General features: G+C 43.4%; 2 protein-coding genes across 2 annotated transcripts; both read right to left on the reverse strand.

Moving 5' to 3' along the window:
* Positions 1-1267: 1267 nt before the first annotated feature.
* ALPHA-SNAP2 (alpha-soluble NSF attachment protein 2) lies at positions 1268-8389 on the reverse strand. Its single transcript, XM_048686968.2, has 9 exons — positions 8090-8389; positions 5093-5142; positions 4926-4998; positions 3933-4012; positions 3696-3847; positions 2124-2283; positions 1997-2044; positions 1770-1850; positions 1268-1573 (listed from the first exon to the last, which is right to left on the reverse strand). Exons 1-9 carry the CDS (start codon positions 8232-8234, stop codon positions 1493-1495), a joined length of 870 nt encoding a protein of 289 aa, XP_048542925.1. The 5' UTR covers positions 8235-8389; the 3' UTR covers positions 1268-1492.
* A 1469-nt stretch (positions 8390-9858) lies between these two features.
* On the reverse strand, positions 9859-12904 carry LOC125520933 (uncharacterized). The gene is made up of 3 exons (XM_048685976.2): positions 12719-12904; positions 11253-12040; positions 9859-11161 (listed from the first exon to the last, which is right to left on the reverse strand). Exons 1-2 carry the CDS (start codon positions 12765-12767, stop codon positions 11400-11402), a joined length of 690 nt encoding a protein of 229 aa, XP_048541933.2. The 5' UTR covers positions 12768-12904; the 3' UTR covers positions 9859-11161; positions 11253-11399.
* Between the last annotated feature and the right edge of the window lie 7636 nt (positions 12905-20540).

Raw genomic sequence — 20540 nt, forward strand, 5'->3', positions numbered from 1 at the left:
CCGACGTGGAAGATCCAGCTGATCCAGATTTAGGGTGTGCTCCCGCTGTTCCCAATAGCCGAAAGCCTGTCCATAATACGCATCCACCGCAGAGGCAACCTCCTCATGTCCCGTATACAGCCTCCCATTGTATCTAACCGATCGTATCACATTTTTCCTCTGCCTATGGCTCGCCTGTTGATGAAAAAGTCTTGTGTTTCCATCCCCCTCCTTTAGGTGTAACAATCTCGACCTTTGTCTTGCAATTGATCGTTCCAAAGAACATAGCCCCAGAAGTTTTTGTTTCAACGTCTTCCTCATCTCCCTTTCCATGTCCGAAAGAGCCCTAGAGTCCATTGCCACATCCAGCCTCAAAATCACTTCCATGGCAATGGCAATCTGCAACTTGACATTGCCAATCCAACGGTCACTCCAACTTTGTAAGGCTTTTGCCGTGGCCCTCAATTTATTGTGCAGCGTAACATAGTCATTGGACGCTGCTGGCGTTGAGTCCCAAGATCTCTGCACTATCTCCATAAAATCTGGCGCCTTGACCCAGAATGCCTCAAACTTGAAGCGTTTATGCATCCCAATCTCCACATTCATATCTAGCATTAAAGGGCAATGATCCGAGATCGCCATCCCAAGGGCAGATAAGAAATAAGCCGGGAACGCAGCATTCCAATCATTAGAGACAAAAACATAGTCAATCTTCTCAAGGGTTGCATCCTGCCTTTCATTCAACCATGTGTACCGGCGCCCATTAAGGTACAACTCCTTCATTTCAAGTCTATTCAGCCTCGCCCGAAACCTTGCTAACATTCTTCTCTTAATTAAGTCATTGCTCTTGTCCTCCTGCTTCGCAATTAAGTTGAAGTCTCCTGCTATCAGCCACGGCCCTGCGTGCAACTCCATGATGTCTGCAAGCTCTTGCAAGAACTTCACTTTGGCCCCATCCTCATGCGGACCATACACACGTCATCCACCACTCCGCGGCCCCCGACGACTTTACAAGCGCCGTGAGCGAGTTGTTTTGATAGTGTGGATTGGATAGCCTTGTCACTGCCTCGTCCCAGGCCAGAAGAATTCCACAAGATAACTTGGCCACAACTCACTGGGCTAAACCCCTAATATGCCAGTCATAACAGTAACATTACACTCGACTAACCAAACAGTTTACGTTTTTGGTAGATGCCGTTTACATTCCTAGTGTCAGAGATGCATGTGCGTTCCACAGACAGCAATCATTGGAAAATAGCAGTCATTAATGAGGGCGAAATAGAACATGTTACAGAAGGATAGCAGCAACAGCGTGCTATGGTATTTTCATTCGGACGGAAAACCAAGTCATGACAAGAACAAATGACACACGACACCTGATATGGTACTTCAAAATGAAGTTCTATACAACCAAAAGGTGGATCTTCATTATGCCCATTATATGTACCTCCAAGACGAAATAGAGGCATAAATCACACCATGTTGAAGCATGAAAGAATTTTTACAATAAGGCTTAGGTTAGATCATCCTCATCGTCCTCTTGCTTCTTCAGCTCATTCTTTGCCCTCAGCAGCAGTGTCGTTTTCCAAGGATCCTGAACAACAAATGCAGTCACTCCAAATATACACAACTACACACCTTACCAAGATATAAGTTGTAGTTTCAGTCGAATGAATGGCATGAGTTGTTTATTTTTACATGGTTACAGAGAACAAACTTGCAGCATGCCTTTGCCATATAAATGACACACCAATGGGTAAGACTAAAAACCAGAGTACACTACAACATACCAGGCGTGTCATGCCGTCAAATTCCTTGATGGCATCAGTAAATTTGGCAACATCTCCGTCATCCATTGATGCAGCAAGATCCTACAATAAAAACCCAAAATCCTAGATAACTATCACTATACTTCATGATAACCAATGGATACAATTTTTACTATTAAAGCCAGGAAATGCAATGATCAAAAGGGGCAAGTGTTGCAACGGAAAGGCAAATAAATGTTGTATCATACAGCTAAAAGTTTGTATTCACGAGTTCCTGAGAAAGTCGGGTCGATTTCCTGCAAATGGTAAGACAACTTTAGAAATAAAGCAATGGCAGAAAATAACTGGTTGAGATTTCAACAGAGCAATATACACCTGGTATCTCTCCAATGAATTTTGTATAGCAACAGCATCAGCTCTACATAGTTGGCAGATCCCTGCATTAAGGAGGATGCCTCTGACACTATACTTCAGCAGATTGTTGTTAATTGATTGACGAGCAATTTCTTCAAAAATCTCAGTTGCCTTTGGGTACCTAAAACATAGAAATTGGCATGAGAGATAGCATTGAATGTTGTAGTGACACAGTGCGAGTTAAATACATACTCCCTCCGTCCGGTGAAGAGTGTACATCTAGAGATTTTAGGACAAATTATGGAGTGAAGCAAAAAATGCATTGGAAAGGTGCAAGCCACCATCTCTCTCCTCTTTAATTACTCAACCCCCAATGAGCTAAGTGCATGTAGAAATTAAGAAGACCATGCGTAGATTGTTGTTGGTCTTGATTACCGTGTGATGAGAGGTATTTTTCTACTTTAAAGTGCATTGGGAAAATAGAAGTACACTCTTTTGTGGACAAATTTTGAAGCCAAACGTACATTTTTTACCGGACGGAGGGAGTACTCACTCGGGTCACTATTGAAGCTGTCGTTTGAAAAAAAAAACACTAGTAATATATTTACATCTACAAATATTTGTTGGATACTTTAGTCCCAAACAAGCTGGGTTAGGCTAGAGCTGAAACCCATAAGATCTCAAAACCAACTCATGGTTCTGGCACGTGGATAGCTAACTTCCACACGCATATATATATCAACGTGCCACCCCATTTTATCTCCGTTAAATGCATGCCTCGTGATCTGTGCGACCACTATGTATCGTCTTTTCTCTATCGGGATTGAATTAATGAAGCATGCTAATGATCACACTAATATATTCAAGCAGAGCATGTGTCAGACTATTGGTATCAAAATCTCAAAATCATTAATACTTAAACCATCTAATTAAACTCAACACAGATGTACAAAAATGATATAACTTCATAAGTTTCTATAATAATACAAAAAAGTTGGTTCATGAGTAAGACTTAGATTCCCTAAAAAAATTCCCCATGAACTCAAATAAGATCCCCCCAAAATGGATCGATGCGTATACACATAATCAACATTGCATTTTGTTACTACTCAGTGAATGAACTCATCTTGGTGCAATTAGAAAAACGAAAAATTAATCAATGGCAAACCTAAAAGATGCTACACGGATCTCAAAACATGATCAAACGGAAGCTGGAGGGGTGGTATAGGCCCCAGGTGGCAAAGACATATAGTAATGCTATTCATCAAGATATACATTTTCTTACATTCTCCTTTGACTTCCAGTGTAAGAACAAATTTGCGGGACGTAAAAAATATATATAGGCACCCCAGAGTATCATAACAGAAGTGAACAAATGAGGATACCAGATAGATTAATACCCACAACCTAGAAGGCTAGAACAAAAAAGACATGCTCATGAAGCATAAATTTGAGAAGTATGCTAATTCAAGAAGCATAAATTTCTGGGCAAATCTGCAAGACTATCGCAGAAGCTCATGACCTTGAACTCTGAAACCAATTGTTCCAGGTTCTGACTTGTATCAAGCTAACAGCACATGAAAGTAGTCTTACTGTTCCAACTGCGCAGCAATTTCTGCAACTTTCTGCTTAATGGTGTTTGATTGAGATGTCTGTCCTTCACTGTCGAAAAGATCAGCGGCCCTTTCTAGGTAATCTGAAGCCTTCTCCAAATCTTGTTCTTGCTGATAAATCTCACCAATGTCCTGAAAATGCACAAAAATGAGATCTCTCTCCTGCTGAAATAAGTCTTCATGCAATGATAAAGATTGATTGAAAGGAAGGATTTACCTTGCAGTATCTTGCAGCCATGCTCAATCTACCAATTTCCAGAAAAAGATTAACAGCCTGGTCTAGCGCTTGCGCAGCTTCTGCATAAAATGGAAACATTTGTAGAAGCTAAATGAGAAAGATGGAATAAGAATAAAAGAAGTTACAGGGAACATTAAACAGCACACATAATGAATGATATATGCAACAAAAATGAAATTTATATTTCCCTAGTTTCAAATGTTTTCAAGATTCCAATCTTAGAGATGCAATACTTTGGCTCGGTTTGGTATACCAGTGGCTTGGTTAGTTGGAAGCTCCTTAGGATGGTCGTACCTTTTCATGAGGTGTAAAACTTTTTTCTACTAAAACTAGTAAGATTTCCCTAACTCCAAATTACACAGTTCAGCACACCGATGATAAGTTATGTTCAATACTACAAAGCTCTCAAAGACTGTACTCCTTCTAACAAACATTTGCTTTGATGAATTATAAATTCATTGGGAGAAGTTCAAAATATCATATATCAGACGCATATCAGTCAGGCCACCCAAAAAAGGATGTGACTGGGATATCGGTCGATACTACTGGTATATCGGTCTATACACAGTATCAGCAGCCAGCTGATACCACGATATCGTCAAATACAATTAGGACAATGACTGGGACTGGATAAACAGCTAAGTTTGCATAAAATCACTAAGTACTTTATGTCCTTAGCAGTTGGCACGATTCATTCCCTTGTTTATTTTTGTAGTTAATCAAGTTGACTGAGGTTAGATAGAACTTCCTTTCAATGGCTTTGAGAATGGTGGTAACTGGTAGAAGTATAAATAACTGGTCCAAAGCTGATCCAGTTTAATGGAAGAGAGTTGTTATTAAATCAGAAGAAGTGCAGCAAAATTGGATCACGCTGGTTCTGATGACATGAGGTAAGGAAAAAAAGTACAGAATCGAAGAATTTTTAAAGGCGAAGGATATGTATCATGTGCGGTAAATTGTAGAAAGAAATACCCTGAGGTGAGAATTTTTTGTAGCAGTTTGCGGCTTCCACATAAGCTGAGGCAGCTTCATGCTTACTATCACCCTGTCAAGCATGGCAATAAGCAACATAAACATCTCACTGAAATTGCACCATTGATCAAGATGACAAAACTGATAACTCAGATAACCAAACCAACCTTCAGATGGCAATTAGCAATCTTGATATACACAGATGCAGCTCTGTTCCCTGCAAACCAAGTTGGTAGCAACATCGATAGAATAAAGGGATGAGTGCTTAGACACTAAGCCATTAAACAAACTCGGAAATGCAGAACAAGGGCAGTAGTCATACTCCAATGCATAGCATAGTTACTCAATTAGTGATTCGCTGGGTTCATGGTTTGCAAGTTACTACCTCATACAAATCTGGTTCGCTAGGGGGTATACATCTCTGTTTCGCGAATCAGAGCTAAGGTTCGCAAACCCACTATATTCGATTCGATATTCGCCACCAGTATGCATATCGATACATAAATACTCTTTTCAGTGGAGTATAATACTCAGGAAATAGCAGAGAATATTCTAGCCCACCAACAACCTTAGGGCCTAATCGTGACTCTCATCCAGCTGCCTCACATCCTGCTTACTCCAGCCGCTGCTACTCAACATATGTAGAGTTGCAACTTACCACCACATCCATGCTTGACTGCAACCTACCACCGCATCCATGCTTGACTGCAACCTACCACCGCATCCATGCTTTACTGCAACTACCCGTTACCTGTGTCCCCTCGGGTAATTACTCTGGGGCTGTTTGGATATCGCCCACGCTGACCCCGCCAATGCATAGGCGAGCCAAAATATTGGCGCTGCTTTTTGCCGCCCATGCCCTGACCGATAGTTGGCAAAAAAAATGAACTAGAAAGCTGAAGGTAGTCAGGGCACGCCAAAGAATTGGTTTCGATCCAAACGACACCCATGTGCCCGGTCAACGCCGATATTTTGGCTTGCCAGCCTCGGGCGTCAATCCAAACAGCCTCTCTATTACGAGACAGGGATGGGCCAAATGTATTACCCAGCAGATGGGACATGGACGGGGATGGGACAGTGTTACCCGCCTTACCCGTCTAAATCTGACTACTGGGCACCTTAAACCCTAGCTCCTGCCCATCTAACTGGAAATTTCCAGCTGCCCGAGCAGGCATGCCCAATAAACACCTGAACCCCTAGCAACCGAGCCCAAAGGCCCCCAAAAAACCTAACCTAGCCTAGTCCAAAGTCTAAATTGATATTGTGTAGTGTGCTGCTAGTGCTGGTGCAGGTTTACCCGCGGGGACGGGCTTGGGTTGCCCCTCAGCTCCTCCCAGCAAATCGCCTATTCTTTTCTCCCTGAAGGCGCCTGCAGCTGGGTGACCACAGCGAAGCACGGCAGTACATTGGGCCAAGCAAAGGGCTGAGCTTCAGAGATACACTTGGAAACTGTTTAGTTGGCGTCTGGGATTCAACTTTTCTGATTGACAAATCATGGTATGAATCGACACTTCAAGAGCAAATCGGATGCAAACCGGAGGGGTCTCAAACCCCGATCTGGATTCAAAACCCATTCCCCGGAATCCGGTAACTAAGCCCCAATGCTTTCCAATGACACAACTTAAAGTTGAAGCCAACCAGACCTATATAGACACAAGACAACAGAACTTGCAACCCTAGTCGGAATCTCTACTATTTAAGGGGAGTTTGTACGTCGTTTGTTTCGTCCCCTGCAGTCATTAATGCGAAAACAATCTGGAAACTGAACGCCGAATCAATTTTGAAAACAAGCCATTAATGCAATTTATCAGCTAGACAGTTAATTAGATGTACAGTTAATTAGGTCCGTTTAAGATGTTTTGCGACGAATCTATTTGGAAACCGAGCCATTAATTAATAGGTCTGCTTAAATAGGGGTTTTTTCCAGCAGTCTAACTCCCTCTGATCCATAATAAATGTCGCAGTTTTAAACTAAGGTCCCTTCGACCCATAATAAGTGTCGCAGTTTTAAACTAAGGTTGCGACACTTATTATGGATCGGAGGGAGTAATAAAAAGGGGAGCTGCTTCATGGCTCGCCGACCCTATAATCCCGAAAGGAGGGAATAACTTCACCCATTGTTGTTTTTCTCACGCACCAAAGTATGCCAACCGATTTGTCTACGTATAACAGAATTAGGCTTTCCATCTAAACAATCAATAGATCAGGCAGCAGCAAGTGTTTCTACGCTAGGGCTTCTACGCCACCACCACATCTCCCTCTACTACTTTATGGTCGGCTCCGACGGCTATGCACTAATTGCTCATCAACCACAGACACAGGTGCCTCATCGACCACGGAAACAAAGGTGGCTCCCCCACGATGACACTGTCTGGCGCCCCGGCTGCCTGCACAGGCGGCCGTGCTAGGTCGCGCAACAACGCTTATTACCCATCAATCAGCAGGCGGCATGACACACTAGCGTCCCCTTCCGCTGTTGGCGTGTGACAGAGCACAAGGAGACCTGGGTGGTTGGTTCGAGCGACAACCCCAGGATCGGATCTAAAACCCAACCTCACCTCTCATCTCGCCACCCTTCTCCGGGCAGGAGCTGGCAGTCACCAACATCGTCACAGCCACCATGGCCAAGGACAATCTTTCACACGCCACCACTCTCCGATATTGTTTCATCCCGCAGCAACGCACGGTATTTAGCTAGTAAAAGTAGACAACTAAGAACCTGACCTGAACTAGAAAGAGAGCGCCAACATATGTATATACATGTGGGATAAGTCCACCAGATCCCGCTCATGGAACCTTATAAAAAGAGTTGGAAATCAAACCAAACCGCACCGCACAATCAATTCCGTAGCCTCCTCAAGCGAAACTATCAAACAGCTCCCTCCCCTCAAACTCGAGATCGGCACAAGAGAATTGGGCGTCAATAATCTAAACACGGTTCACTGACTAACAATAACACCAGATTACGCGGCACAATAATAGATCCACAGCCCAAAAAACTCATTTTAACCCCAGCGGGTCGCCGGCCAGGATCCTGCCCAGATCGACCGGCAGATCTTGCCCGTGTAGAGGGAAGAGAGCGTAGTGAAATTGGGGGCAAAAGAATCCGCCGATCGGGGACGGCGCGGTAGGAATGGGAAAGAACGGAGGCGTCGTGAACTCACAGTTCTTCGAAAGCTTGAAAAAGTTGGCGGCCTTATCGTATAGGTCGGCGGCGTCCTCGTACTTGGAGCCGAAGAGCCCCCAGCCGGAGAGCTTCTTATCCGCCTTCCTCTCCGTGTCGTCACCGCGCGCCTCGTGGTCCCCCATCGCTGCCGACGGGCCGCTGCTCCGATCGCTTGTGCCGGCGGCGAAGCGACAAGATTTGTTGCGGGGGAGGAGCAGAAAACGAAGGGAGAGGAGGAAGGGGATCGGAAACGCAGCACGCGACCCCGCAAACAAAAAAAAGGAAACGCAGCACGCGACCCCGCAAACAAAAAAAGGAAACGCGGCACGCGGGCCTGTAGTGGGCTGGCCTAGGAGCCGCGAGGGGGCGGTTTACTTCGGGGTTTTTTTTCATTGTCTCAAAAAAACTTCGGTTTTTTCAAGCGGGTTTTCTAGCTCGGCCATTGAACCTAGTGTGCCCGACGTGTGGCCACAGACGGGGAAGATGCATATGTTGAACTCGGGCAAACTTGGATGAAGAACAATCAATTCTTTCGTGTGCTTGGAGAGTATTTCAGGCAAAAAAAATTATGTTTTGTAAGAATTGATGATTTCATAAGCCTTTGCCTGTATAGATACGGCCAACAAACTATGATCTAATTTTATTCCTCTTTAACTTTGTTTAGATCATCCCTTGTTTTGCAAGTCGTGAAATTCTGAATGTCGCAGGTTCTAATTCGTCAATATATGATGGTTGAGGGTCACCTTGGAATGAAAAATGGATTCAACTTCTGGGTTATGATCAAGAATGAAGAAGATCAAACCTTATTTTCTATTGCCCCGGTTTGGGAGGATTTGCCACACATAGATGCTTGATGCGGGGACGAGCATCGAGATATACATTCTCCACCACCCCGAACTTGACATCATGGTACGCTTGCCCAACGATCCAGTGATACCCCGTGTAAGTTTTCATGACCATAAATAGGTTGAATGAGCAACCTTTGTGTTATATTACCTATTGTAACCAGACCCTTGATTACATGTAATTTGGACAACTTACTTCATGGGGTCCTTCGAAACTCATAGAATTGTGGACACGAGGCATGTCACTGCACGCATGACGCTTTCTTGGCAAGAGTTGGATGTGGTTGAGACACTTGTTCAGGAGTACAATGTTGGCATGTACGATGTCTCATTTGTGCAATTCGTGTATACCTTAAACAAGAGCAATGTCAAGAAGTCACTCCTAATATGAACTGTATTATCTATGAGGTAATATCACTGGTGGCGCCTAAACTTGCCCTGGATGTTCAGTTTGGTGCCTCAACTTGTAAAATACACGTAATGAGTGCTAAAACTTGGCAATTTGGTTCAAATACGGTGCCAAAGACGTTTGTCTACGGATTCGCTGCTGACTGGGCTTGACAGCGTGGCGTGGGGCCCCTTGTTAGCCACTGAAGAGGCGTGCCCATTGTATTTTTTCCAGAAAACACCCTCGCTTTAACATTTCTCACGGAAAAGCCCCTGGCTCGGCGGGACAGGGTCGACCGCACTGGATACTGAATATAGTTAAGTACAGAGTAGAAGGCTAAATCATCAGTTGTCTCTGACCGTCCCACTGGCTACTAGCACAAGACTTGCACACCCAGGTCCTGGGTTCGAATCCTAGGACACCCTTTTTTGGAATTTCTTGTAACATGTTCAGTTTGTGAACAATATAATCACTGGAATTTGACAGCATCGGAAGAACTGGATATTTTTTACAACATGTTCAGTGTGAACAATATAATCGCTGGAATTTAACAGCATCATAAACTGTTCTCCAATAACACATAAACTTATAAATTCTGACAGCATGAGAAACTAATCATCAGTAACACAGTTACACTGAATTTTAACGGCAAGAAAGAATTTTAACAGCAAGAATGACAGCAGATTCAGATAACACTTCAAGACTAGAAATTGACAATACATGAACATAACACTGGAGCTATAAAACATACTGAAAGTGCCGCATGCCAACATAGGACACCCTTTTTTGGAATTTTTTGTAACATGTTCAGTTTGTGAACAATATAATCACTGGAATTTGACAGCATCGGAAGAACTGGATATTTTTTGCAACATGTTCAATGTGAACAATATAATCGCTGGAATTTAACAGCATCATAAACTGTTCTCCAATAACACATAAACTTATAAATTCTGACAGCATGAGAAACTAATCATCAGTAACACAGTTACACTGAATTTTAACGGCAAGAAAGAATTTTAACAGCAAGAATGACAGCAGATTCAGATAACACTTCAAGACTAGAAATTGACAATACATGAACATAACACTGGAGCTATAAAACATACTGAAAGTGCCGCATGCCAACATAGGACACCCTTTTTTGGAATTTTTTGTAACATGTTCAGTTTGTGAACAATATAATCACTGGAATTTGACAGCATCGGAAGAACTGGATATTTTTTGCAACATGTTCAATGTGAACAATATAATCGCTGGAATTTAACAGCATCATAAACTGTTCTCCAATAACACATAAACTTATAAATTCTGACAGCATGAGAAACTAATCATCAGTAACACAGTTACACTGAATTTTAACGGCAAGAAAGAATTTTAACAGCAAGAATGACAGCAGATTCAGATAACACTTCAAGACTAGAAATTGACAATACATGAACATAACACTGGAGCTATAAAACATACTGAAAGTGCCGCATGCCAACATACTTAAGTGCAGTACGTGTAAACTGACATGTTCATTACATCAAAATAGGCCTCTAAACAAATAGACCAAGTTCATTGGTGAACTTAGTTGCATTCCATAAAGTTCAGTCATGAACTTCTGCATCCATGATGGGCATCTACATGTGCATGAAGTCATCATCCCACTCATCCCCTCTTGGTGCATTTTGCGTGATTGGCTCTTCCTCTGCTGCCACATGTGACCTATCTGAATCAGGTCCAAACATCAAGTTCCAGAATCCAGCCCCTGGTCCAGTCCTTCCTCCATTGTCATATAGAGTTCCTCTTCCACCATTTCCTCTTGCACCTCCTCCTCTTGTCCTTCCATTTCCTGCAAGCATGACAATTGAGAAAATTAGAACTGATAACAAATGACAACAATTTCATTCTTGCTGACTTGTAGATTTCAACAAAAATTACACCTCTTGTAGCATTTCCCCTCCCACCTCCTGTAGCATTTCCTCTACCACCTCCTCTAGCTTGCCTCTTCCTGCCTCTTTGTATTATCACTTGTTTGGTGGCTGGATTGAGGCACATCCTCTAGAATATCTTCAGTAACACCCCTCCTCCTACCTCTTCCACTTGACATAGCAGTTGTCATGATCATCATCCCCATCTTCTATGTCATAGTCACTATCATAGAAATCCTCATCTGTCTCTGATTCAGCTGCATTTACTCCATCTTCTTCCTCCAGTTCTTCATCAGCACAACCTGAGGATGAACCTTCCCCAAAAAACCTCCTAGACCTCCTCTTATTTGGCCCACTTCTCTCCTCGGGACAGCTATATTGCTCTTTTCCCTTGCTTTCTTTTCCTGGAGTAATGACCTTTGAAAGTACAGGAACTCCATCAAGTAAAATATCATCTCTGAGAGCACTGTCAAATCTCTCTCCATGGTCTACAATCAGTAACAAGTTCTTCTGCTCTGTAGTTGCTGTTATCATTGCAAGGATATTTGCATCACATGTCAAATTTCTTAGCCCATCAACCAATGTCTTTCCAGGCTGACACCAGTACACATCAAGCTTCAAACAATCTCTGTCATAACCTAGCTGCTGCAAAAAGTCATCAATCCATAACAAGGACCATGTATCACTATCACAGTTGTCAAACCATGCAACTTCATAATCCATGTAGGTGTTGTTGTTGTCAGTTCCACAAAAGAAACCTTTGTGATGTATCTCAACCGAGAAAAGACCATCAAAAGCATCTGAAATTAAAATTCAGTTGAGGAGCTGTAAGATAATTTTAGTTAACAACAATACATTTTCAACAGTATGCAGCACTTCATAATACAGTACAAATAGTTCACTCAAACTAAATTCAGTTTGAGTGGAGTTCAAAAAATGCATCAATGTTGTTTGGGTACTTGCCAGCAATGTTGTTCTCCTACTACATTAATTCTATAGTTTTATTTCCAACAGTATGTAGCACTGCTGACCTGCATTTGTTCAAAAATTCAGTTCAACTACTATCCACATGTTCAGTTAAGGTACTATAGAAAGATTCAGATAAAGCTACTGTCGAAATATTCAGAGAACCCACTGTCCAAAATTTCAGCAAACGTACTTTCTTTTTCAGATAACCTAATCGTTCTAACACAAGCAAATCTTAAGTAATGTTTATATGCCCTCACTTCAGATTCTTCTTCGTCACCAAAATTAGCCAAATAAAGACCCTTCTAACCCGACCAAACCCTCTCATATAAACCCTAGTTTGAAAAGCCTGCGAGTCATTGCGCATAGGGGTTTTAACTCATAATCATCTACCAAACATCAGCGCACACCAGAAACTTAGAAATTGCAGGCTTTTAACAGAAGGCGAAAGCAATCTTAACCCTACCGTGAACACGGGAAAGCTGGGTCGAGAAAGGCGAGGTGGTTCTCACCGTAAGGAGGGGCTGCATCTCCAGGAGCACGCCGACGGGGCTCCGACATCCTCGCCGGCGGCGATCAATGCGATCGCCACGATCCACGGGGGCGGCGCCTTCCCACGATCAGAAGGGAGAGACAGAGGAGGAGGAGCGCTCGAGGCAGACAAACAGGCATGTACCGATTTGCCAGATGCAACGAAACATGAGGTGATATGGAAAAAGTTGTGCGGGCTGCCCTATCCCGCCGAGCCAGGAGCTTTTCTAAGCGAGAAACATTAGTCCAAGGGTTATTTTGGAAAAAGGCCAGCGGCGGCACGGGCACACGCCTCTCCAGCGGCACACGCCCCACGCCACGTTGTCAAGCCCAGTCAGCAGCAAATCCGTAAACAAACGTGTTTGGCACCGTATTTGAACCAAATTGCCAAGTTTTAGCACTCATTACGTGTATTTTACAAGTTGAGGCATCAAACTGAACATCCAGGGCAAGTTTAGGCACCACCAGTGATATTACCTCATTATCTATCAACTTATTCATGTATTATTTTTAAATTTAATATATACATATATATAGTGCTTACCAATTGTGTTCTTGCAATAGGAACTCACAAGACGTGTGGTGCCTTGGCAATGCAGGCCTAGCATAGTGGTGATATGGGAGTTATTGTCTATGACGAGACAGATATAATGATGAGGACATCCCCAGTTCACCTTGTTTGTCATCTTCGCATGATAAATCTCGGTTACAATGCGCTCCTAGCTGATCATAATTCAAATATTCATGAGAACTGTATACTACCTAAATCTTGTGTGCTGGCTTTGCTCAGGCACAATGTTGAGGATAAGCATCAACTTTCAGCTCATGACAAAACAAGTTCTACAACCCTTGCAATAATTCTGAAGAAAGCAAGTTTCACCTTTGATGTAAGCATGTTTTGGTGACACTTCAGGTATGAATAGCAAGACATCTCAACCATCTACTATTGCACACACAGTTCCATAATTCTTTCCATAACTTGTTGCATCATGTCGCATGAATATATGAGTATCTAGCATGTGTGGAAGGCCAAAATGGACAACATATGAACTCTACTTTCAGAAAAAAAAAAAGCAAATTGTGCATCATTTGGGGTCTTGGATCAAAGGATATGAGAGTTCCAATGCAAGTTGTCCACAGCACTAAATGTTGTGTGAGGCTCCATGGTTTGCTCCCTTTTCCAGCTGGTTAGTATGAATTTGAGCCCCTCTTTTGGACTAGTTTCACACCTAAGCTAGGGGGATTGTTCCTAGTATAAATACCCCATCCTCCACTTCTACTTTAGCTCTTGGACATTAATGCTCAATTTGATTTCAACATAGGTTAGCTAAGTGCTACCAGAATCTTGTTTGAAAGTTCACTTCCTGCTTAGCTCTTGTAGTCTTGCCTTGTGAGAGGGTAAACTCACTTTGTGATTTTACAATAGTAGTCGTTGAGTCAGTGACCAGTTCGTGCTTCCAACTTCTTGTGTGGTTGCGTGGATTGGAAACTAAGAGTGTGGTTGGATGAATACTTGTTGGTTGTTGCATATGCAATAGTTGGCTTCGGTCTTGTTAGGTTGCACTACTTCTCTCTACCCAGCAGCATTGTTGGCTGGGATTGAGGGTTTCCTTCTTACCCTTCATGTGACGTTGATTCGTTTCATCAAGCAGATCCTCCATGAAGATCGGCAACCCCGTATCGCATAACATGCACCCACTCGACATCGCCAGAAGATGGACGCCTTGTCGTCAATGGCTGGAAGATTTGCGACCTCTACGACTTAACGGAGCTTGGAGACAAGATAATTGGCGTGCTCCACCTAGGACATGCATGTCGTGCCCTTTTTCTACATACCATCGCTAATGGGTGGGTGACGAGTAAGTGTCTTTAGAGAGTCGAACATGCATGTCTCTTTTGATTATGGTTGTATTTGTTAAGTACTCCCTTCATTCCATAATGTAAGATGTTTTTGACACTAGTGTAGTGTTAAAAAATGTCTTACATTATGGGACGGAGGAAGTACTATATATGGTTGTATTATTAAGTACCTTGTGTTTCAGAATTGCTACGGTGTATGTACTATGTGGTAGTTAATTATGTTGAACATGTGGTCTGTTTAGATTATGATCCTATGCTAGTAATGCCAGATTTGATTTTTGTAGCCCAAAATAGAACCGTGGCACCATATTAGGCTACAAAATGTTGCATTGATCCTATTTTGCTACCATGGCATCATAAGGAGGTCTTTGCCTCATAGATGATTCCATGGTAGCAAAATTGGATACAAAATCTTGCCTAAAATAATAAATGTTTTCTATGTTTTTATTTGGGCAATTGTTCACTAGTGCAGAAAATGATAGTGTCGGTGTGCCAAAAACCACATTGCTGGCATAGGAGGTCCACGTCACTAATATGGCGCCATTGTTAAAAAAATACTGATGGCGTCGGGCCCCACGCCATTGGTATTTTACATACTGATGGTGTGGCATTGTTCGTCACACCATCACTATGTCAAATAGCAATGGCGTGCACATGCATAGCATGCCATCACTATGTCAAATAGCAATGGTGTGCACATGCATAGCTCGCCACCACTATGTCAAATAGCAATGGCGTGCACATGCATAGCACGCCACCATTATACACAAGTAATAACAATATTTACATAGCCTCCCACGCCACCACTATGTATTTACTGATTTTTTAAAATTGTGTACAATACATGCCTGCAGTCAAATATTTATGTATTCATCTGTATATTCTAATATGTACATTTAGAATGTATACATTGCCAGAGATCCACGAGTCTAACACACCGTTGCGTCGCATTGTCGTCGTGTGTACAGGTTGTCGTTGTCGTAGCCTCTTGTGGATGTCGTCGTCGTCGCTGATACGTCTTCACCATATCTACTTTTCCAAACGCTTTTGCCCTTGTTTTGGACTCTAATTTGCATGATTTAAATGAAACTAACCCAGACTGACGTTGTTTTTGGCAGAACTATCATGGTGTTGTTTTTGTGCAGAAATAAAAGTTCTCGGAATGGACCCAAATTTTTTGGAGAATTATTCCAGAGTATATAAAGAATATTGGAGCCAAGAACCACCGGAGGAGGGCCCCTGGGTGAGCACAACCCACCAGGACGCCCCCCTCCAGGCGCGACCAGGTGGATTGTGCCCACTTGGTGGCCCCGCAAACCCTATCTCCAACTCCTTAAATACCCATATTAGGAGAGAAAAATAAGAGAGGAAGAATTACCGTGTTTCATGATACAGAGCCGCCGCCACCTCCTGTTATTCATCGGGAGGCTAGATCTGGAGTCCGTTCAGGGCTCCGGAGAGGGGGATCTTTGATCTTCATCATTACCAACCCTCCTTCACCGCCAATTCCATGATGCTCCCCACCGGGAGTGAGTAATTCCTTTATAGGCTCGCTGGTCGATGAGGAGTTGGATGAGATTCATCATGTAATCGAGTTAGTTTTGTTAGGGCTTGATCCCTAGTATTCATTATGTTCTGAGATTGATGTTGTTATGATTTTGCCATGCTTAATGCTTGTCACCTTGGGCCCGGGTGCCATGATTTCAGATATGAACCGTTTTTGTTTTCACCATTATATCTATGTTCTAGATCTGATCTTGCAAGTCATATTCACCTATTACATGTTATGATCCGTAAACCCCAGAGTGAAAATAGTTGGGATACTTTCCGGTGATGACCGTAGTTTGAGGAGTTCGTGTATTCATCATGTGTTAATGCTTTGTTCCGGTTCTCTATTAAAAGGAGGCCTTAATATCCCTTAGTTTCCTTATGGACCCCGCTGCCACAGGTGGGTAGGAGAAAAGATCTCATGCAAGTTCTTTCCATAAGCACGTATGACTATTTACGGAATACATGCCTACATTATATTTATGAACTGGAGCTAGTTTTGTATCGCTTTAGGTTATGACTGTTATATGTATCATCCAACAAAATCACCGATCTAATGCCTACGAATTTTCTACATATTGCTCTTGCTAAGTTACTACTACTGTTGTTACTGTTACACTTGCTACAAAATCATTGCTATCACTGTTACCGTTACTATTGTTATTACCACTACTATCAAAATTATCACACTACTTTGGTACCGATCACCTTGCTGCAGATATTTAATTTTCAGGTGTGGTTCAATTGACATCTCAGCTGCTGATACTTTCAAATATTCTTTGGCTCCCCTTGTGTCGAATCTATAAATTTAGGTTGAATACTCTACCCTCAAAAATTGTTGTGTGACGCCCCGAGACTGATGCGCCAGGTGTCTTCCAGTTATTCGCCGTCATTGCCATGTCATTCGATTGCGTGTTGCACCTTGCCATGTTGTCATGTGCATTTCATCTGCAGGTTTTTCAAAACCTGCATTCGTTCGGGTCTCCTAATTCTTTCTGTTGTCTGTTCTGAATCCGGCACTCTCACATGCACCCGCCGCACCTTCCAGATCTTGTTTCGTGAGCGGGAGAAAAACGTTCTCGGAATGGGCCGAGATTTGTCGAGTGGCCTTGGTATATCACCGGTAGGCCGCCTGTCAAATTTCGTTCCATTTGGAGGTCGTTTGATGCCCCAGCGGTTAACCGCGTTAACCGCCGGACCCCTTTCTCCTTGCAGCCTAGCACCCCTCCACAACAGCCCACTAGCCCATCTAAACCCCATCCATGCTCTTCGCCATTGGATCACGATCGTGTGGGCGAAAACCGCACCTCATAAGCCCTCTCCTAGCTTCCTCTATTTATAAATAAGTCTCCCCCTCAACAAATTTCAGGCAAAACCCTAGCCTTCTCATCATCGCGTCGCCGGACATGTCCACCACCGCCCTCCAGCCAATTTGCGGCCGCCACATCGCCCACCAGCTCCCCACCACCCCACCGGCTGTCACGGGCCTGCGAGCCCACACCTCACCACCTCGCCGGCGTTTTGCCGGAATCCCGCCACCGTCGCCTCGACGCCCGCGCCACTCGGAGCCGCCTCCTTCGCGCGCGCGCCGCGCACCGCTGCCTCCCGCTTGCTGCCTTTGATGAGGACATCAATACCATTGTTACACCCACAGCCCCTGCTGCTATACATACTAGACCAATTACTAGAGCTCGCGCACGCCAATTGAATTATCAGGTACTTTCGTTTCTTGGTAACGATTCTAATGCTCATGAGAATATGATGCTGCCTAAATTGGATACATTGTTTTGCTTACAAATGAAGGCCTAGCTTGGACAAGAAAGATGAACCTTGGAGCAAGTTCAAGCATGGAGATGATGGCATGCGCAAGGGGATCAAGAACGGAGTTACAAGTGGTGATTTCAGTACTTTGAATCCACCATAAGGAGTGCATGAAGCCTTGGACGAAATATACAAGATGCCACTTCATAAATTTCATCCAGAGGCTATTCTAGGTGCTGCGTCACCTTATTATTGGGCCAGGCCCATGTATTTTCGAAATACTTAAGTATATGTTGTTTTTAGAGTCCGTATGTGTGGGGAAACAAGAGTTAGGGTTGGTTTCAGACCCCTCCTCCAAGGGCCACGAAATTCCCCCCTCTCTCCTCCATATATACATCCCTTAGGGCATCGTCTAGACTCTGGGTTTTGTTTAGATTAAAAGTTCACCATATCTGCAACTTCGCGTATTTCGTTTGTGTCCAACGACCAGACTAAGACGTCACAGAACCCCACCTTCATTAATAAAGCTTTCCTCTTTAATTCGCAATATCCAGATTGCAATCTCAGTTTCTTGCTTGTTCTTCGTTTGCTCGCAGGAAATAGACCCTCATGGTCAGGTTGATCGTGCTTCGGCGTGGTCAATAACCCTCGGAAGTTGGTTTAGCGATTGCTAAGGCGCGACGTCCTCGCACATTCGTAGTCGGATCGTCAAAGTCGACTCCCACAGAAAACGATATCTATCTCATCGAAACATCGGGACACCTTTGCCTCTATCAGCCTTGCTCCACCGCCGCAGCACCTCCCACGCTGCCGCCTCACCGCCGCTGCTCGTCGTCGCCCCGCCGCCTGCAGCTCGTCGCCGCCCGCGCCAGGCGCCACCCCGCGCCCCACCATTGTCCCGCTTGTCGTCGGCCGGATCCAGATCTGTCCAGATCCAACCTAGGGCCGCCTCGCCGTCGTCCTCCCTGCAACTTCGGTGACCTCCTCGCCCCCGTCTCCAGCGAGGCGCCGCCGCCTCGGTCTGGGTTGACCTCGGAACCCTAGATCCGAGAGGTAGAAATTCTGCTAAGTCCCAATGTTTTCCATATCTTGTGCACTTGTTTGACCTAGCGTAACTTCGTGCTCTTGGCTCCGATTTGTGCATATGGTATGTCGAAATGTTCATCTCTGGATGCTCTACACGATGGTGTGCTTTGCATGTATGTTGTTGTTCATCTTCATGCCCTAATCATAGTTGCAAAAGTGCTAAATGTTATAACCTACTGAAAACTGTTGCAACTTGCTGATTTGTCTTTTTCATAGCATTTTGTGTGTTTATCTCTTGTGCATAATGTCATGTTTTAGGAGCACATTCATGCCATTTTTACAGTGGTGCAATCCATGCATTTTTATGTGCCCTGTGGTGACTAGCACAAGCATGCAAAGTAGGGTACTTGTTGTTGCTGATTTCAGTGACTGTGTTTTCTTCTAAGTCTGAACCTGCTATATTATTTTGCCATGTTAACTTGATGCTACAAGTGAATCCATACATAATCTAGAGATGCTCAGTAAGGATGTTTTGTAGATCTTGTTATGCTCTATCCATCCATGCTCTTGTTTGCAATTATGGCCTACTGTAGCTTATCATTACCATGCTCTCAAATTGCTAAATAATGTTTCTGTCAGCCTGTTATCAGTAAGTTCAGTTTTGCCATGTGAATAGCTAGTGTTCTATGCATCCTATGACCATGTTCTTGGCATGAGTAGCTGCACAAATATGACTTCTTGTTGTTGGTTGTAGTCACATGCCATTATATGCCTTGATATGAGTTGCACAGGCTTGCAAACATGCCTACTTGTCGCTGTTCCTGCCATGTTCAGTTTATTTCACTAAGTCTGTGAATCTATTATCATTTGCATTCTTGCCATGATGTTTTGAGCATGTTTGGGTGGTTTCTATCAGTAGTTCAGTGTTCATGTTTTGTAGTCTCTACCTGTGCATGCTTACCATGCCCTTTGATGCCATGAAATGTTCCTGTAGCATATACTTTTGTTGTCTCAAAGTATGCATCATGAATCTGTTTTCTGCCATACTCTGTTTTTCACTATGTCTGAGAATCTATTATAAATTGCAATCTTGTCTTGATGAATGCCATTGATCTAGAGGTTATATGGAGATGATTAGTAATCATGTTTTGTCAAGTCTAATATGTACTTTAATGCCATGATTTTGCTTGTTATGTTCTTGCAATGTAGCATGTTTGTTTCATGCCACCAACATGTCAACATGTTATTTCTTCTCACATGTATGCCATGTTTTTCACTAAGTCTCAATCCGTGTTATAAAGTTGTTTTTTGCACTGATCTCATTGGATTAATCCTGATGCCTATGAACCTGAACCTTGGTGTTATTTGAAGCATGTAATCTGTACTTTGAGCGCATGTCAAGTTTGTGTCCATATGTTTCCTGTAGCATGTTGTTTCCTTGATTGCAAAGTGCTTAGTTGTTGTTTTGGGCAGATTGTGTTTGAAACTTGTATTGAGTGTATGTGTTGAACCGTGGCTCTGTTTGGAGCATGCTCTACATGAAACTTGCTTGGTTTTGCATGTAGTGTTGGGGATATAACTATTAGGTATGACCCGCCTAGGAGGGGC

The sequence above is a fragment of the Triticum urartu genome, chromosome 7A (genome assembly GCF_056163025.1).
Source record: "Triticum urartu cultivar PI428250 chromosome 7A, HENAU_Tu73, whole genome shotgun sequence".
Lineage (NCBI taxonomy): Eukaryota > Viridiplantae > Streptophyta > Magnoliopsida > Poales > Poaceae > Triticum > Triticum urartu.

Excerpts from the sequence above, each read along its gene's own strand:
- ALPHA-SNAP2 (XM_048686968.2), bottom strand. The coding sequence starts at position 8,234 with ATGGGGGACCACGAGGCGCGCGGTGACGACACGGAGAGGAAGGCGGAT. Across the intron at positions 5,143-8,089 it reads TTTCAAGCTTTCGAAGAACT|GGAACAGAGCTGCATCTGTG; the intron begins GTGAGTTCACGA and ends CTTGGTTTGCAG. Across the intron at positions 1,574-1,769 it reads TTGACGGCATGACACGCCTG|GATCCTTGGAAAACGACACT; the intron begins GTATGTTGTAGT and ends TTTGTTGTTCAG.
- LOC125520933 (XM_048685976.2), bottom strand. The coding sequence starts at position 12,767 with ATGTCGGAGCCCCGTCGGCGTGCTCCTGGAGATGCAGCCCCTCCTTAC. Across the intron at positions 12,041-12,718 it reads AGATGCAGCCCCTCCTTACG|ATGCTTTTGATGGTCTTTTC; the intron begins GTGAGAACCACC and ends TTTTAATTTCAG.